Source organism: Stegostoma tigrinum, chromosome 19, assembly GCF_030684315.1.
Source record: "Stegostoma tigrinum isolate sSteTig4 chromosome 19, sSteTig4.hap1, whole genome shotgun sequence".
Taxonomy (NCBI): Eukaryota; Metazoa; Chordata; class Chondrichthyes; order Orectolobiformes; family Stegostomatidae; genus Stegostoma; species Stegostoma tigrinum.
In genome coordinates, this window is record NC_081372.1 from 7,405,987 (window position 1) to 7,424,470 (window position 18,484).

Below are 18,484 nucleotides of genomic sequence, written 5' to 3' on the forward strand. Positions count from 1 at the left end.
TTGACTACAGACCCTATGAAGTCTCAGAGCTTCCGGCTAAACATGGTCAACGAAATCTCCTGCTGATTGATACATATTATCCTCCCTTGGTTCATGAATCAGTACCCTTCCATGTTGAATAACACTTGCAGAAAGCACTCAGGTTGTAAAGAGTACAAAATGTGATTTCAATGTCCATCACCAAGTGTGGCTGAGAATAGCATTATTGATTGAGCTAGTTGAGTCCTAAAGGACATAGTTGCTGTATTGTGTCTGTGGCAGGTGGTGAGAGGGCCAAGAACAGGGAATAAGATACTTGACCTCACCCTTACCAATCTGCCGTCTGTGGATGCATCTGTTCACAATAGTATTGTAAGAGTGACATGTGGAAACAAAGTCCAGGCTTCACATTGAGAATACCCTCCTTCATGTTATATATGACTTTTGTTGTGCTAAATGGGACAGACTTTGAACAATCTTCTTACTCAAAACTGGGCTATAACCATGAGAGGCTATGGGTAATCAACAGCAGCAGGGTTGTAGTCTAGCACAATTTGCAACCTCGTGACCTGGCATATTCTACACTCAACCATTACCATCAAGCCAGGGGATCAACCCTTGTTCAGTGGACAGTGCAGAAGCGTATGCCAGGTGCGGTACCAAGCATGCCTAAAAATAAGGTGTCAACTTGGTGAAGCAACCAAACAGCATAAGCAGCAAGTGATAAACACAGCTAAGTGATCCCAAAACCAATGAATCAGATCTAAGCTCTGCAGTCCTGCAACAACCAGATGTGAAGGATGGTGGACAATTAAATAATTCACTGGAGGAGAAGGCCCCACAAATAGCTCCATCCTTGACAATGGGAGAGCCCAGCACATCAGTGCAAAAGATAACGCTGAAGCAATCGTGCAATCTTCAGACAAAAGTGCTAAGTGGACAATCCATCTTGGCCTCTTCCAGTATTCCCCAGCATCACAGATGCCAGTTTTTAGCCAATTCATTCCATGTGATATCAAGAAACAGTTGGAGGACACGACCAATACTCACTGATCTCAATCTACATGGACAAGGAGAACCACCACTTCAACTGGGACAACACCAAGATCCTGGGACAGGCTAGGCAGAGACAAGCACAAGAATTCCTGGAAACATGGCACTCCACAAAGCAGGCTATTAATAGCACCTTGACCTCAAACTCCATATACATTCCACTACGGAGGAAACCCGGAAGTGAGGCAATCCATTGCAATGGACTCCAGAGTTTAAAAACCAGGCAAAAACACACTGACGCTTCATCGGAGGTTGCACTGAAGATGTTACCAAGCATGGTAATGAAGCATCTGCAGAACAACAAACCAGCTCGACGAGACAACCAACCTCAACAGTTGGAGGTACTCAATACTGCAAAAGTTATGAGCCCAAACAACATTCTGTCAATAGTGCTGAATACTTGTGCTCTTCTTTGATAAGCTCTTCCAGCATGGTTACAACACTGGCCTCTACCTGCCAATATGGACATTTTCCCAGGTATGTCCTGTATACAAACATCCAACCTGGCTAATTACCGAGCCATCAGTCTACACTCAACCATCAGTAAAATGATGGAAGGTGTCATCAACAGGATAATCAAGCAGCATCTACTCATTGAAACCCAGTTTGGGTTCCGCTTGGGCCACTCAGCTCCTAACCTCATTACAGCCTTGGTTCAAACACAGAGAAAAAAGCTGAATTCCAGAGGTGGGTGACAGTTACAGCCTTTGCCAAAATGGCTGCATTCAACTGAATGTGGCACCAAGGAGTCCTAGCAAATCTATGGGTATTGGGGCAAACTTTTTGCTGGTTGGGGTCATACCTGATACAAAGACAAGTGTTTGTGGTTGCTGGAGGGCAGTCATCTCAGCTCTAGGGCATCTCTGCAGGAATACTTCTGGGTAATAGGGCAGCACGGTGGCTCAGTGGTTAGCACTGCAGCCTCATAGCGCCAGGGACCCAGGTTCGATTCCAGCCTCGGGTGACTGTCGGTGTGGAGTTTGGACATTCTCCCCGTGTTTGCGTGGGTTTCCTCCGGGTGCTCCGGTTTCCTCCCACAGTCCAAAGATGTGCAGGCTAGGTGGATTGGCCATACTAAATTGCCCATAGTGTTCAGAGGTGTGTGGGTTATAGGGGGACAGGTCTGGGTGGGAGGCTTCAAGAGGCGGTGTGGACTTGTTGGGCCAAAGGGCCTGTTTCCACACTGTAGGGAATCTAATCTAATCTAATCTCCTAGGCCCAGCGATGGTCAGGTACTTTATCAAGAACCTTCCCTTCATGATAAGGTCAGAAATGAGGATGTTCGCCAATAACAGGACAATGTTCAGCACCATTTGTAACACCTCAGATATTGATGCAGTCCATGTTCGAATGCAATAAGATCTGGACAATATCCACATGTAGGCTGACAATTGGCAAGTAACATTCGCAGCACATAAATGCCTGGCAATACCCATCTCCGATAGGGGTCAATGTAATCACTACCCCATGACATCACTATAATTGAATCCCCTCCTAACATCATCTTTGGAATTACCAGTGACCAGAAACTCAACTGGCGACCACAGTATGTCACAGGCTAGGAAAACTGCGGCAAGTAACTCACCAAAACCTATCAACCAACTACAAGGCACAAGTCAGGAGTTTGATGGAATATTCCCCACTTGCCTGGATGGGTGTAGCTCCAACAACACTCAAGAAGCTTTACGCCATCCAGAACAAAACAATCTCCTTGATTGGTACTACATTCACAAGCATCCACTCCCTCCACTAGGTAATTCGTTGTATTTGTAAGATGCACTGCAGAATTCACTAAAGATCCTCAGACAGCACATTGCAAACCCATGACCACTACCATCTAGAGGACAAGGGGACAAGGGTAGCAGATATATGGGAACATCACCCCCTGCTGGTTCTCCTCGAAGACACTGGCCATCCTGACTACTGCCGTTCCTTTCTTGTCACTGGATCAAAATCCTGGAATTCCCTCCCTCAGGGCATTGTGGACTGCAGCAGCTCAAGAAGGTAGCTCACCATCACTTTCTCAAGGGAAACTAGGGACAGGCAATAAATGCTTAGCAGTTTGTGATGCCCATCTCCCACGAGTAAGTTAAAAAGAAATTGCATCTTAGGCATACATCAAGAAAAACCCTACAATACAGATTATTTTCTATAGTTAATGGTCATGGAATTTCATAAGTAATCGTACCTGAAAACACTATGCAACAGCTAATGGTGTTATTAGTTAGCAAATCCAAACCTTTGATAGGGATTCTGGGTGGAATAGGAGGGGCCTCTGATACTGGAGAGAAAGGCTGAGATTCTGTACTTCGCGACTGATTGGTCGATCCACAGGGCTGTTCACGTCGGTGTTCTCGTGATACGCAGGGAGAGTCTTTGTTGATAGCCACTGAATTAGGCTTGTCCACGCTTAGCGAATGCTTGCTAGCTGGTTGGTAACAGCTGTATGGCCTAAGAGAACGTTCCCTTTTAATAGGTCCCTGCTTTATGAACAGTAAAACAGAAATCTTACACAAAATTGCCAGTTAATTTGTGAATAAAATAAGATTGGAAGTAATTGAATATTTTCAGAGGGAAGGTAACGGTTGTTAGCCTGAGGTATAGATGAGGGATTCCGGTGAGGTGAGGAACAGAATAACCTGCTCTTAATATTTTGGTCAATCTACGTAAATGGACACCAATAACATATATTAATGATACATTATTACGTCTTAGCCAGACTACATCATGCAATACAAATAAAGCTAGCCCAAATGTAACCATGCCATAAAGGCCCATCCGGTTTCCTAGCATCCTCTAGTGAAGGAAATACGCACCCTTACCTGGTTCAACCTACATGTGACTCCTCTCCCACGGCAATGTGGTTAATTCTTAATTACCCTCAGGATAATTAGAGATGGGCAATAAATAGCTTTAATGCGCACATTCCATGAACAAATAAAGAAAAACTATATACATGCAGATGGAGCAAGTTGCATTGTTTCTAAATTGATCTTCAGTAACTTTGCATTATTTTCAATAAACGTTTGTCAGGCAGATTTAGATTTTGTGCATTGATATTAAATAGATCCCAGCAAATTGGCAGCTCATTTTACAGCTTTCCTGATTATAATTTCAATTGACTTTGGATTGATGATCACCTGTTTGGCACCAACAAAAAATCTACTGTGCTATCATTACAAGTCAGGTATGTTGTCTTTGTAAACATTTTTTAATGGGTGTAGGTGTAGTTCTCCGCAGAGGTCCTGGAAAGGCTACAATTGCTATTTGGATTGCTGCTATCAGCTGACGAAAGACATGACCATCTGATTATGATGCAGTAGATTTCTAAAAGGTAATTTTAACTCAGAGTGAAAACTGCAACTGTGGGGCTAGGGCAGAAGAAGAAATATTTGGCTGCTCTTAATATGAGGCTTGAGAGACTTTTAACTCTAGGTGTCATTTGGAAATCCACACTCTGACTCCTGCCTATGATGACATGAATAATGTCATAATTGGTAGCAATGTCAAAACTGGTATGGAATCAGGCCACCAAGAGTCCGCAGTTATACTCTCAATAAGAGCAGATTGGGGGTGGAGGAGTGGAAGGGATGGTAGATGTCTGAAGTCTCTCTTGGGGCTAGCACACAATGAACCTTTATGTTTTGTTAAACAGTCATTTACTTTGGCATGGCTTATTTCTGCTGCCAGCATATTCTGGAAAGTCAGAAATTGTCCAGGTTGTACTTCAACAGCACGGTTAAAACAGGGTCTGCATCGTTAGACTGCTACTAGGAAATAACAGTGTCATTTAAAAGAGGTTTCTGCTTCTTTGGGTGGGCAGTCTTGACTGTCTGAATTCAGATATTACAATATGGAGTGAGAGACAGTGTTGAGGGGATGTATGGGCTTTGGACTGAAGTTCGACCTGTCCCTGGTATTGTGAAGATTGGAACAGGCCTCGCTGCTGCAGAGTGCTCCATATCACCTATCATTCATTGAAAAATTTGCCAAGACCACCAGTCCATCAGGAAGTGGTCAGCAGACAGTGTCCTCGAGTCCCTGAGGGAAAAGGAGAGGGTGGATCCTGTCACATGATTTCCTGAGCAGACTGTCAAAGGCATTTGGCAGAAAGCCTCATCGCTAAAACTTTCTAACAAGCACCAAAACATTGCTTGGCTGGTGGTAAGAAGGGCACTGCCTGTGAGATCTTTTATGTACACCCGGTCTGTCTGCACCACTGAAAACTGCCCTCGAAGTGGCTTGGGGTGTGTTGAGACTGTCACACATCTCCTTCTGGAACGCGCCTTCGAAAAGGATGTCTGGAGGAAGTTGCAATGGTTTGTGTCGAGGTTCGTCCCGAGCAGCTCCATGACGTGGGATGCTGTGCTCTATGATCTGTTTCCCGGGACGCACACATCATCAACTGGAAGACCATCAGCTCGGTGAAACACACTTTTTGGTCTGCCCAAAATTTGCTGGTCTTCCAGATAAAAGGCGTTGCCTGACTGAATGTTGCAGACTGGCACATTCCAAGGTCCAGAACTACATGCTGATGGTCGCACTAAAGCTTGGGGCATCTGCCGCCAAGGCGCAGTGGGGACAGACCACTGTATGAGATCTTCCTGCTGAAGTTAAATGGTGGTCTGTTAGTTTTCAGACCCTCCTACTGCCTCAAATATACGTAAATATTAGTACTGTATGTGTAAAAGAGTCTTTGGATTTTTGTGATTGAGTCAAAGTCCAGCGTTTTGCTTATTTACCTGATATGCAACTGTACAGTACCAAATTGCTTTTGTGACAATGTATATATACACCAGTAGATTTTTTAATGAATAAAGTATATTTTTGAAATTAAAAAATCTTGTGGGGACCTGCAGGTGTGGGGACAGAATTTATAATAATCACCCTTTTAGTTACCGAGATGAAAAACAAGGACCTAGTTGCTATCTCAACCAGAACTCTGAAAGTGCACAGGGACAAGTATGCATTAATTAAGGCTAATCAACAAGACTTGTTATATTTTGTTTAATTAAAGTGATTGGGTTATTTGATGAAGTAACAGAGATGGTTGATGAAGACATCATTGTGTACTTTAGAACTTCAGAAGCTTTTTTATAAGGTACTACATTTTAGCCTTGTGAATAAAGTTAAGGCCCAAGGTATAAAAGGGACTGTGATTGCAAGGACACAAAGTTGGCTAAGTGACAGGAAACAAAGCAAAGTGGTGAAAACAAAATTGCTGGGAATCACAGTGGGTCAGACAGCATGCTAACATTTTGACTCTAAATGACTCTTCATCAGAGCTTTTTGTTTTCAGTACAGATTCCAGAATCTGCAGTAATTTACTTAGACAAAGCACAATGGTCAGTTGTTATTTATGGAGGATGCAGAAAAGGTTTACCAGAATAGCTCCAGATATGAGGAACTTCAAAAATACGGACAGATTTGGAGGAGTGGTCCTGTCCTCCTTAGGGAGGAAAGGTTGAGAGAAGTTTCAAAATCACAAGGCATCAAGACGAAGTGGGTTAGACGTTTTCATTGGTGAAAGGGTCAAGTATCAGAGGACAGTGATTTAAGATGAATGGAAACATTAAGAAAAACCTTTTGGCAAAGCAGGCGGTTAAGATAACCTAAAACAGTGAGGAGTGTCATATACACTGTCAAAAGGAAGTTGGATAAGCATCCGAACAGGACTAATTTGTAGGGCTATGGAAATGGGTAGAGTTTTGGGGCTGGCTGAGAAGCTTTTTCAGAGAGGCAGCATGGACACAATGCATCAAATATCCTTCTTTGCACCAAAACTGTACTATAATTCTATTTTATGACTTCTTAAAAATAAAAACAGAAAGAAACTGACCTTTTCATCTAGATCATCATCACTCTCATAATCATCATCCTGTCCCAGTCGCCACTCATACTCAACATTAGTACGTAGATTAAACCTGTTTAGTTTTGCTTGAGTCAACTTTCAACAAATAAAGAAAAATTAGGGACACTAGACAATTAATATTTTAGAGCATCAAGGAAGAAACAAATCTAACAAATAAATAAATATTGTTTTATAATCATACCCCCCACCTCAATTTTCTCCTTTGCAGCTGAAAGCAATGATGAAGAAAGGTGTGCTGTCATTAAACATAAGCCCTTTGTTTACATGCCATTGAATATTTCTCAGTTGTGCATCTGAAAAACCATTTTTCCTGGATTGTATGACTGCGGAAGCCACTGATGGACTAAGAGTGCTGGATTATTAAAGGTGTCATCTTTTGAATGAAATATTAAACAGAGGATCATTATTCCCTCTCAGGTGAACTATTTCAAACAAAAAACAGGGGAACACTCCCTGGTGCCCTTCTCAATGCTTATCCTTCAACAAACATTATGAAAGAATAGTTTCTCTGATTGTTATCACATTACTCTTCGCGGGACTAGCTGCTACTGATTTGGCTACATTACTATAGTGACTTTCCTTCCCTCTTCCTGTTCACTCTACTCACCTGCCCTGCTACAGAGCTATTCACACTTCAAAAGGCAGTTTGCTGTATGAAGCAATCTCAAGTGTTTTAAATATATTAAGTTTGTTTATATACAACAAATTAAAAATAATACTTCGACTATTTTCATCAATACACTTCAATCAAGGCGATAAATAGTTTGAAAAAATACACTACTTTCAATGGCAAATATGTGGTCTAAAGAGCAGATCAATGAACTCAATTCTTTTAATTCTGTTTAATTCTAGCATTGTCTCATATGATCTATAAATAAGCCAGAAAATCAAATTAAAATCTGCCACAAATTCAGAACATTCCCTAAACAAACAGTCTAGAATCTGGTTTCCACAATTTATCAATATTAACAGAGGCAGAAATTTCTTGTCATCAGTTCTATTAACTAGCTAGTCACAATCAACAACTGGTTGATATATTCTCAGTCTTGCTTTGGATCTCAGTTCTAAGGGTGGTTATAATAAGGAAGCTGGTTATTGACTGAACTACAGACTGATTATTATACAGCCAGTCCCTGTAAACTGATGATTAACTTAATGATTAAAGATTCCTGAACTTGTCAATTTCTTACCAGTTCTTCACAGTATTGGTGTTTCAGTCTATGAGCTATGTCCACAGCTGTTTCTCCATTTTCATTTACTGTCAAAAATGAAAAATAAAATTTCAAGCAAGGATTTTAAGTCAAATTTTGTCAAGTAAACTTTATCAACTTTGAATGGTGATAATTGAGATTCAGCCAAAATATGAAAAAAAAAGTTGCATTGCAACAAACCCATGCTGGCAAGAGGAACTTTCAGAATTCTTATTAGTGGAGCAGCAAATGCTGTGGGCTTGAAATCACCTCGCTTGATGCTGTCTTAAGCAGCTCCATTGAAGCCCAGCACTAGGCTGTTAGCCATTTACTGTACTCTGCACGGCATTCTATGACAAAAAGGTGCATACACAGATGTCCTCAACATACATCAATAGTCTTTCAATTACACAGAGTCCAAGCAGCTGAGATGATGCCAGGATCCTTGAATTAGGCAAGCACAAGTCCTGCACAGAATTCGGTGATTACTCTGCAGACAAGTTCTCTCCATGCCACTTATCATCTTGAATTGGAAATATATCACGGTTCCTTCAGCATTGTTGGATCAGAATCTGGAAATCCCCCTTAACGCATTGTGGGTCTACCTACTGCACATGGTCTGCTGTAGTTTAAAAAGGCAACTCAGGACCACTTTCTCAAGGGCAAGTAGGGAACGGACAATAAATTCTGGTCAGCCAGTCATGCCCATATCTCACAAGTGAATTTAAAAAAATTAAATAAACAAGTGCTCTGTTGCAAGATGGGTCCTGCATCAGTGTTTCATAAAAGGTACTTAAGACAGGCATCCAAATTCTAATGAAAGAGATTTTTAGGAACTTTTTCTCTCAACTGGTAAGAATGCCTGGAAGTATTCTGCAGTGTTACTGTATGCGTTGTGGTGAGTTTCTTGATTTGCCAATGAGTGCTTGCTGTATCCTCTCAAGTAGGGCCCAGGAGGTGGTGACCTGTCCAGCTAAAGTCTGTAACAGATCCAGCAGCATCAGTGGCACCACCCCTGAATCCACTGCACAACATGGAGATCCAACTCCACACCATACCTGACACTAACCTGGAGCTGACAGTGATAGAGGGCAGTCTGAGAGACTAACCAAGGTACTCAGTGACCCAGTGATTTTAGGCTATTGCTGCTTCTGTCTGAAATAGAAATAATGGAGTGAGTTATACTGGAGAGGCTGCAATTAAGCTCCCCAACATGTGCAATTGACTGCAATCATTGCTAGGCACCCAAGTTTCTGACTGCAAATGATGAGAACTGAAACCTGTGACGATGCCTGAAACTCTTTACTGTCAAATTATTAAATAGGTTGTTTTGGTGAGAGGTTCTGGACAATATTCCACTGAATTGACAGTTGTAGTACTTACAAATAGTTGTGTTGGTCTTGGCTCTCAGGAGTAGTTTGAGGCATTCTGGTTTATTGAATATACAGGAGTAATGAACAGCTGTATTTCCTTTAATGGTTTGCTTGCTAAGGTTCCCACTAGAGTGTACATATCAAAAATAATCAGTCACACAATTTATAATAAGTATAAGTTGTTTACTCTCCCAAAACATAGACAAAACTAGGACATTGATAAAGATCACACTTGACTTTCCTGTGTTGTAGGATAGTACCTACAATTAGTAGAGGCAAGTTCAAATTATCTACATTATAATTTATTGCAAGAAGTAAATGCAGTTTAAGTCTTTGACCGGATTCAGCTTCTTGTCAGTGCACAGTTTTGCTGTACTGGACTACTTTCTGGAAATGTACTTGGACATTCTTACTGTCCTTCCTCCCCATAGGTTACTGTATATGCTGTTTGAATTCAAGCCAATGTAACTGAATCAGTTGGTTTTCTCATTTGAAATGAACTCCAAAATGAGAATACATAATCTTTAACAAATACTTTTGATACATGAAGCTGAAGGGGGAGCAGGACAGATATTGGCAGATAATCTGAACAAAAGGCAGGCTAGACATTGGGCTAGGTTTTCTTGTCCTGACACAGGGCTGAAGTATGATGTGTGGGTATTAAACAGGGCATGTGGGACCAGCAAATTTCATCAGCATAGCTTAAGGAGGCAGGTAGAAAGTCTGCACTTCGCAATGCTGCTGGCAACAGTGCACATGTAGGCATTTCAGACTTCTATAATTTTTGTGCAGCTGGACAGGTTTGGAAGGTGATAAGAATTTAGCAGAGGATTTGTGAATCATGGGAGAAAAGTCAAATTTACAACAGTAATACCTGAACTTCAGGGGTTAAGTTCTTAGTAGCGATTATACAAATTAGTTCTGTTTTCTCGAGAAATTAGAAGGTTAAAGGGTGATATGATAAAAGTCTTCAAAATATTAACAGGAAAAGTCAGGGTAGATAAACTACTTCTAATGGTTTTGGATTCTAAAACTAGGGGCATAGTCTGAGAATTAGAGCCAGACCATTCAAGACAGATACGAGGAAGCATTTGTATACACAAAGGGTGGTAGATGTTTGGAATACTTTTTGGAACAATCAGCAGTGGATACTGGACCCATTGTTAACTTTAAATTTAAGATAGATAAATTTTTGTTGAGCAAAACTATTAAGGGGTATGGCCCAAAGGCAGATATATGGAGTTAGGCCATTTTTTGCCTTCATTTCAGTGAATTTCACTAACAGGTTTGAGGGGTTGAATTGCCTACTGCTGTTCCTATATTCTATAGTATGGGGAAAAAAGCAGAACAGGATTTGAGTTGAATGATCAGCCATGATCACATTGAATGACAGAGCAAGTTAAAAGGGCTGAATGGTTTAATGCTGCTCCTATTTTCTATGCTTAGGTCAGGAACTATATTAAAGGAAATATAGGCAAAAGAGTGCGGCTCCTGGAAAACTGAAACATATACAGAAAAGCTGGAGAAACTTAGCAGGGCCAGGCAGCATCTACGGCAAGAGAAATGGAGCTAACATTTTGAACCTGATATGACTTGAAAAAGAATCTGACATGAGGGCTGATAAAATGCCCCAGGTTACTATCACTGATTAAGATTTTTATTTAGGCATTAGACAGACAGATAAGTTTTCCAAATCAAGTGTAGTCCTTCCTCAAAAATATGTCGGCTGGGGCATCTATTTTAACTCAGGTCAAAATGGATAGTTGATGCTAAAGCTTGAAAGAGGGAATGCAATACCACTGCTCTTGCAAACATTTAGCCCATATGACATTTACAAACAAACTGAATCTTCTACTTGGCATTGCACACTAACCTTGCCATTGTTAAGCTGAATAGAGAAAGTGCAATCTGAAACAAGCATGAGTTTTACTGCAAGCATTTATTACTATTCTAAGTGCATAAGCAAATGTGACAAATATGTGAATTGTAACGTACCAGTTTTGCACAAGAAAGTCCACTATGTGTAGGGAGGTGAGATCAGCAAGCTGTACAGCGAGGTGAAGAGCAGTCTCTCCTGGTTCCTGCCAAACAGATACAAATATAGTATTTAAGTATTTAAAATACAAGAGAGAGTGCAACTAATATCATTGTAAATTATTCATTATTTTAAATTCTTTTTCTTTGCCTTCACTCATCAAACCTATAATGTTGTGCAGACTATTCATGCTTACTAAGGTAAAGAATTTTAGCTTTGATAAATAGAACACTTTCTGAAACATTGATCCAGTATCAACATCAAGTGCTTTCAAGAAGTTGCAAACTCACATTTCTTCTGTTGCTTCTATTCCCTATGCCAGCTTTAATACAAGTTATTTAACTTAGGTTGTCAAACTACAGGTAGGTGCACTGAAAACAAAAAATGTTGGAACGCCAGAGACTTTTCCCAGGGCAGGATTGGCTGCCACGAGGGGTCATAGTTTTAAGGTGTTAGGAGGAATGTATAGAGGAGACATCAGAGGGAGATTCTTCACCCAGAGAGTTGTGAGCTCGTGGAATAGTTTACCAGCGGTAGTCGTGAAAGCGGAGTCATTAGTGACATTTAAGCGACTGCTGGACATGCACATGGACAGCAGTGAATTGAGGGGAATGTAGGTTAGGTTACTTGATTTTTGGATTAGGATTATTCAACGGCACAACCTCGTGGCCTGAAGGGCCTGTACTGTGCTGTACTTTTCTATGTTCTATGTTCTATCTCAGCAGGTCAGGCAAAATCCATGGAGAGAAAGCAATCTAACATTTCCAGTCTAGATGGCTATTCATTGATGCTGACTGACCCACTGTGATCTCAAGCATTTTTTTGTTTTCAGTTTAGATTCCAGCATCTGCAGTAATTTGCTCCTACAGTTAGTGGCATGTTGTGAATCAATGCCCATTGAGAGCTGGTTGAAAACTTGGCAGTCCAGCTACTTATGCAAAACTCAACTGTAAACAAAAGGGCTTTTATTTTAACTGCAGAATGTAGATTCAAACCAAGGAGTGATGTAAAGTAACACACAATTATACTGGCTTCCGTCAGGAATAAATATTAGTCAGATATAAACATTTTATGATCTGTGGAATAGGTCTAATGTATGTGAAAAAAGCTCCTGTAGTACTGAGGGACTTTTTTTAAAAAAAGTCAGTTGGAGACATAGGCTTGTGACGTGATAATGGGAACTGCCGATGCTGGAGAATCCAAGATAACAAAGTGCGAAACTGGATGAACACAGCAGGCCAAGCAGCATCTCAGGTCTCTAGCATCTCTAGACCTAGAGGGTCTAGCCCCGAAATGTCAGCTTTTGTGGTCCTGAGATGCTGCTTGGCCTGCTGTGTTCATCCAGCTTCACACTTTGTTATCTTGGAGACATAGACTTCTCTGGTTCTCTGTAATGTGTTGATACAATGACTTTAAGAGGTGCATTTTGTCCTTTTTTTAAATGAAGGGGCATTGAGACAGAGATGATCTGGCTCCTATAGCTGTGCAAAGTGTGTACACATTCAGCTTCTGAAGAAGGTTATTGCAGCACTGAAGGAAGAACTAGAAGACTTCAGGCTTATCTGAGAGAATGAGAATTTTCTGGACAGGACCTTCAGCAAGGTCACTACACCGAGGATACCTGAAGAGAGAAGGGGGATGTCGATGACAAAGGAAGACACGAATGAAGTACAAGAGACCCCAGGGGAAGCACCTATTGTAAACAGGCTGACTGTCTTGGAAACTGCCGAGACAGATGACACTGCCAGTCTGAGAGGTGGACAGGTTTGCAAGTCAAAAATTGCTGTAGAGGCAGAGCCGAGAAGTCAGACATCACGGAGAGCTGTGGTAATAGGCGACTCCATTGTGAGAGGGACTGACAGGGGTTTCTGCGGCAACAGGCGAGATTTGAGGATGGTGTGTTGCCTTCCTGGTGCCAGGATCCAGGACGTCACTGATAGAGTGCAGAGAATCCTCGAGGGTGAAGGTGAAGACCCAGAGGTGGTGGTGCATGTCGGCACTAATGACGTCGGGAAGAAAAGGAGAAGCATTCTACAGCGGGACTTCAGAGAACTCGGAAGAAGGCTGAAAAGCAGGACTTCCAGGGTGGTTATCTCTGGTTTGCTTTCAGTTCCTCGGGCTGGAGAGGGCAGGAACAGAGAGATAATGGACCTGAATGTGTGGCTGAGGGACTGGTGTCGGAAGCAAGGATTTAAATTCTTGGATCACTGGGTTATGTTTTGGGGTAAGAATAAATTGTACAGGAGGGATGGTTTGCATCTTAATAATCGGGGGACCAGCTTTCTAGCAGGCAGGTTTGCCACTGCAACACAGGTGTGTTTAAACTCAGTAATGGGGGGAGGGGCCAAACTGGAAATTTAAGAATGAAGTTAAAAGAGAAAGTGAGAATAAGAGAGGTTAAGAAAGACAACAGAATCAACGGAGCAGAAAACTCAAGAAGGGATTGTACAGTATGGCCAAGTGAAATAGGGATTGATAGGAAGGGTGAGGGGAGAAACAAATTAAAAGTATTATATATGAATGTACGAAGCATAAGAAATAAGGTGGATGAGCTTGAGGCTCAGTTGGAAGTTGGCAAGTACGATGTTGTGGGGATAACTGAGACGTGGCTTCAAGTGGACAGGGCCTGGGAAATGAATATTCAAGGCTATACGTGCTATCGAAAGGACAGATTGGTGGGCAGAGGGGGTGGGGTAGCCCTGTTGGTGAGGAATGATATTCGGTCCCTTGCGAGGGGGAACATAGAGTCAGGAGATGTAGAGTCAGTATGGATAGAGCTGAGAAGTTCTAAGGGTAGAAAGACCCTAATGGGAGTTAGCTACAGGCCCCCAAACAGTAGTCAGGAGGTAGGGTGCAGGTTGAATCAAGAGTTGAAATTGGCCTGTCACAAAGGTATCACTACAGTTGTTATGGGAGATTTCAACATGCGGGTAGACTGGGAGAATCAGGATGGTACAGGACCCCAAGAAAGGGAGTTTGTGGAGTGCCTCTGAGATGGATTCTTAGAACAGCTTGTACTGGAGCCTACCAGGGAGGAGGCAATTCTGGATCTGGTGTTGTGCAATGAACCGGATTTGATCAGGGACCTCAAAGTAAAGGAGCCATTAGGAGATAGTGACAATAATATGATAAGTTTTAATCTGCAGTTTGAGAGGGAGAAGGGAGAATCGGATGTATCAGTATTGCAGTTGAATAAAGGGAACTATGGAGCTATGAGGGAGGAGCTGGCCAAAGTTCAATGGTTCAATACCCTATCAGGGATGGCAGTGGAACAACAATGGCAGGTATTTCTGGATATAATGCAGAAGGTGCAGGATCAGTTCATACCAAAGAGGAAGAAAGATCCTAAGGGGAGGCGGGGGCAGCCATGGCTGACGAGGGAAGTTAAGGACTGTATAAAAATAAAAGAGAAGTATAACATAGCAAAGATGAGTGGGAAGCCGGAGGACTGGGAAGCTTTTAAAGAGCAACAGCGGATAACTAAAAAGGCAATACATAGAGAAAAAATGAGCTATGAAGGAAAACTGGCCAAAAATATAAAGGAGGATAGTAAGAGCTTTTTTAGATGTGTGAAAAGAAAAAAATGGTTACGACTAAAATTGGGCCCTTGAAGTCAGGAACGGGTGAATTTATTATGACAAACAATAAAATGGCATATGAGTTGAATAGGTACTTTGGATCTGTCTTCACTAGGCAAGACACAAGCAATCTCCCAGATGCAGTAGTGGCTGAAGGACCGAGGGTAATAGACGAACTGAAGGTATTTATATTAGGCAGGAAATGGTGTTGGATAGACTGTTAGGTCTGAAGGCTGATAAGTCCCCGGGACCTGATGGTCTGCATCCCAGGATACTTAAGGAGGTGGCTCTAGAAATTGTGGACACGTTGGTAATTATTTTCCAAGGTTCTATAGATTCAGGATCAGTTGCTGCGGATTGGAGGATGGCAAATGTTGTCCCACTTTTCAAGAAAGGAAGGAGAGAGAGAAAACAGGAAATTACAGACCGGTTAGCCTGACGTCAGTGGTGGGAAAGATGCTGGAGTCAATTATAAAAGATGAAATTACAACTCATTTGGATAGCAGTAACAGAATAGGTCAGAGTCAGCATAGATTTATGAAGGGGAAGTTAGGGCACATGGTATTGGGGGAAAAATACTGAGTTGGATTGAAAATTGGCTGGCTGACAGGAAGCAAAGAGTAGTGACAAATGGGTCCCTTTCCGAATGGCAGGCAGTGACCAGTGATATACCACAAGGTTCGGTGTTGGGACCGCAGCTGTTTACAATATATATTATTGATATAGACGAAGGAATTAGAAGTAATATTAGCAAATTTGCTGATGTCACAAAGTTGGGTGGCAGTGTGAAATGTGAGGATGATGTTATTAGAATACAGGGTGACTTGGACAGGCTAGGTGAGTGGACGGATGCATGGCAGATGCAGTTTAATGTGGATAAATGTGTGGTTATACACTTTGGTGGCAAGAACAGGAAGGCAGATTACTATCTCAATGGAGTCAAGTTAGGTAAAGGGGAAGCACAACGAGATCTAGGTGTTCTTGTACATCAGTCAATGAAAGCAAGCATGCAGTTACAGCAGGCAGTGAAGAAAGCTAATAGCATGCTGGCCTTCATCACAAGAGGAATTGAGTATAGGAGCAAAGAGGTCCTTCTGCAGCTGTACAGGGCCCTGGTGAGACCCCATCTGGAGTATTGTGTGCAGTTTTGGTCTCCCAATTTGAGGAAGGACATTCTTGCTATTGAGGGAGTGCAGCATAGGTTCACAAGGTCAATTCCCAGAATGGCGGGTCTATCATCTGTTGAAAGATTGAAGCGACTGGGCTTGTATACTCTCGAGTTTGGAAAGATGAGAGGGGATCTGACTGAGACGTATAAGATTATCAAGGGATTGGACACTCTGGAGGCAGGAAGCATGTTTCCGCTGATGGGTGAGTCCAGGACCAGAGGACACAGTTTAAAAATAAGGGGTAGGCCATTTAGAACAGAGTTGAGGAAAAATTTCTTCACCCAGAGAGTGGTGGATATATGGAATGCTCTGCCCTAGAAGGCAGTGGAGGCCAACTCTCTGGATGCTTTCAAGAAAGAGATAGACAGAGCTCTTAAAGATAGTGGAATCAAGGGTTATGGGGATCAGGCAGGAACAGGATACTGATTGTGGATGATCAGCCATGATCATAATGATTGGTGGTGCTGGCTCGAAGGGCCAAATGGCCTACTCCAGCACCTATTGTCTATTGTCTATTGTCTATCTGAACCAAGCCAATATAGTAAACAGCTTGTGAGGCCTTGGAATTTTTTTAAAAAATTGCATCGGTAAACGTTACATGAATGGGTGGAGCCAGGCTCCCACAGAAGCAAAATTGCAGTAGTGATTAGGGTTTTGAAGCTGCCATAAATCTCTCTCTGCTACAGCAAAATGCTTGAGTTCTTTCCCTCTCCGTTAGAATTTTCTTTTGATGTTCTTTCCTCCTGCACTGGAGGAACATTGCATGCGAGGCAATTTATTTCTGTTGGATTTACCTTTGCCAAGGGTGTGTTTATAAGATGTTATTTTCTGGAACACTTGCTGTTTAGTACTTAAATAATCTATTATTCTGTTAAGTTTTCCAATAGAGTTAAAGCTAGTGGATGCTAGAAATCAGAGGAAAAAAAAAAAATCAGAAATTGCTGGAAAATCTCGGCAGGTCTGGCAGGGTCTGTGGAGAGAAATCAGAGTTAACACTTCAATTCAGATGACCCTTCTTCAGAACTGACAGTAGCTAGAAAAAAAAGTGTTTTATGCAGAAGATAGGGTAAGAGAGGGAATAAGGAATAAATGACTGTTAGTAGCTCAAAGAGAGAGAACAACATTTGGACAAAGGAGTGGATAATGGTCAGCCTTGGAAAATGAATAGCTGCTAATGGGGACTATTAGTGTCCAACAATGGGTAGTATATAATAGCAGATCATGTGATAACAAAGCCTGGTATGTGGGGGTTAGGTTAAGGACATAACAGAAGTTGTCTCAAGCCCTAAAACTGTTGAACTCAATATTGATGATAACAAGGTGTAGAGCTGGATGAACACAGCAGGCCAAGCAGCATCAGAGGAGCAGGAAAGCTGACGTTTCAGGCCTAGACTTTTCTTCAGAAATGGGGGAGGAGAAAGGGTTTCTGGTTTCTGGAATAAATAGGGAGAGATGGGGAGGTGGATAGGACATGGATTAGAGCATATGGAGAGGTGTCTCCTCTCCAACGATCTTCTCCTCTATCCATCTTCAATCCATCTCCCCCTCTCTCGCTATTTATTTTAGAAACTCCTTCCCCTCTGCCATTTCTGAAGGAGGGTCTAGGCCTGAAACGTCAGCTTTCCTGCTCCTCTGATGCTGCTTGGCCTGCTGTGTTTATCCAGCTCTACACCTTGTTATCTCAGATTCTCTAGCATCTGCAGATCCTACTATCTCTGAACTCAATATTGAGTCCAGAAACTATGGAAGTCCTAAGCAGAAAATGAGGTGCTGTTCTTCCAGCTTGCACCGAGCTTCACTGGAGCACTGCAGCAAGCCTAAGTCAATGATAATGGCCAAGGAACAACACACTCCAATACACCAGTCCAACCTGTCTCTGCCTCCCTAACCGGCTCTTCCTCTCACCCATCCCTTCCTCCCACCCCAAGCCGCACCCCCATCTACCTACTAACCTCATCCCACCTCCTTGACCTGTCCGTCTTCCCTGGACTGACCTATCCCCTCCCTACCTCCCCACCTATACTCTCTCCACCTATCTTCTTTACTCTCCATCTTCGGTCCGCCTCCCCCTCTCTCCCTATTTATTCCAGTTCCCTCTCCCCATCCCCCTCTCTGATGAAGGGTCCAGGCCCGAAACGTCAGCTTTTGTGCTCCTGAGATGCTGCTTGGCCTGCTGTGTTCATCCAGCCTCACAATTTATTATCTTCCAATACACCACCTTGTTCTCTGGCCGAC

General features: G+C 42.3%; 1 protein-coding gene across 5 annotated transcripts in view; it reads right to left on the minus strand.

Annotated features, from left to right (window-relative positions):
• unm_sa1614 (un-named sa1614) overlaps positions 1–18,484 on the minus strand; it is a 259,073-nt gene that overhangs the window by 34,249 nt on the left and 206,340 nt on the right. For 3 of the 5 annotated variants that reach the window (XM_059652726.1, XM_048550343.2, XM_048550342.2), the window contains 5 exons: positions 11,463–11,548; positions 9,478–9,593; positions 8,095–8,162; positions 6,872–6,979; positions 3,221–3,515 (listed from right to left, as the gene is read on the minus strand). In XM_059652726.1, the coding sequence (XP_059508709.1) occupies positions 3,221–3,515; positions 6,872–6,979; positions 8,095–8,162; positions 9,478–9,593; positions 11,463–11,548 (673 nt within the window). The remainder of the gene's footprint in view (positions 1–3,220; positions 3,516–6,871; positions 6,980–8,094; positions 8,163–9,477; positions 9,594–11,462; positions 11,549–18,484) is intronic. The other 2 variants (XM_048550344.2, XM_048550345.2) reach the window with 2 other exon arrangements.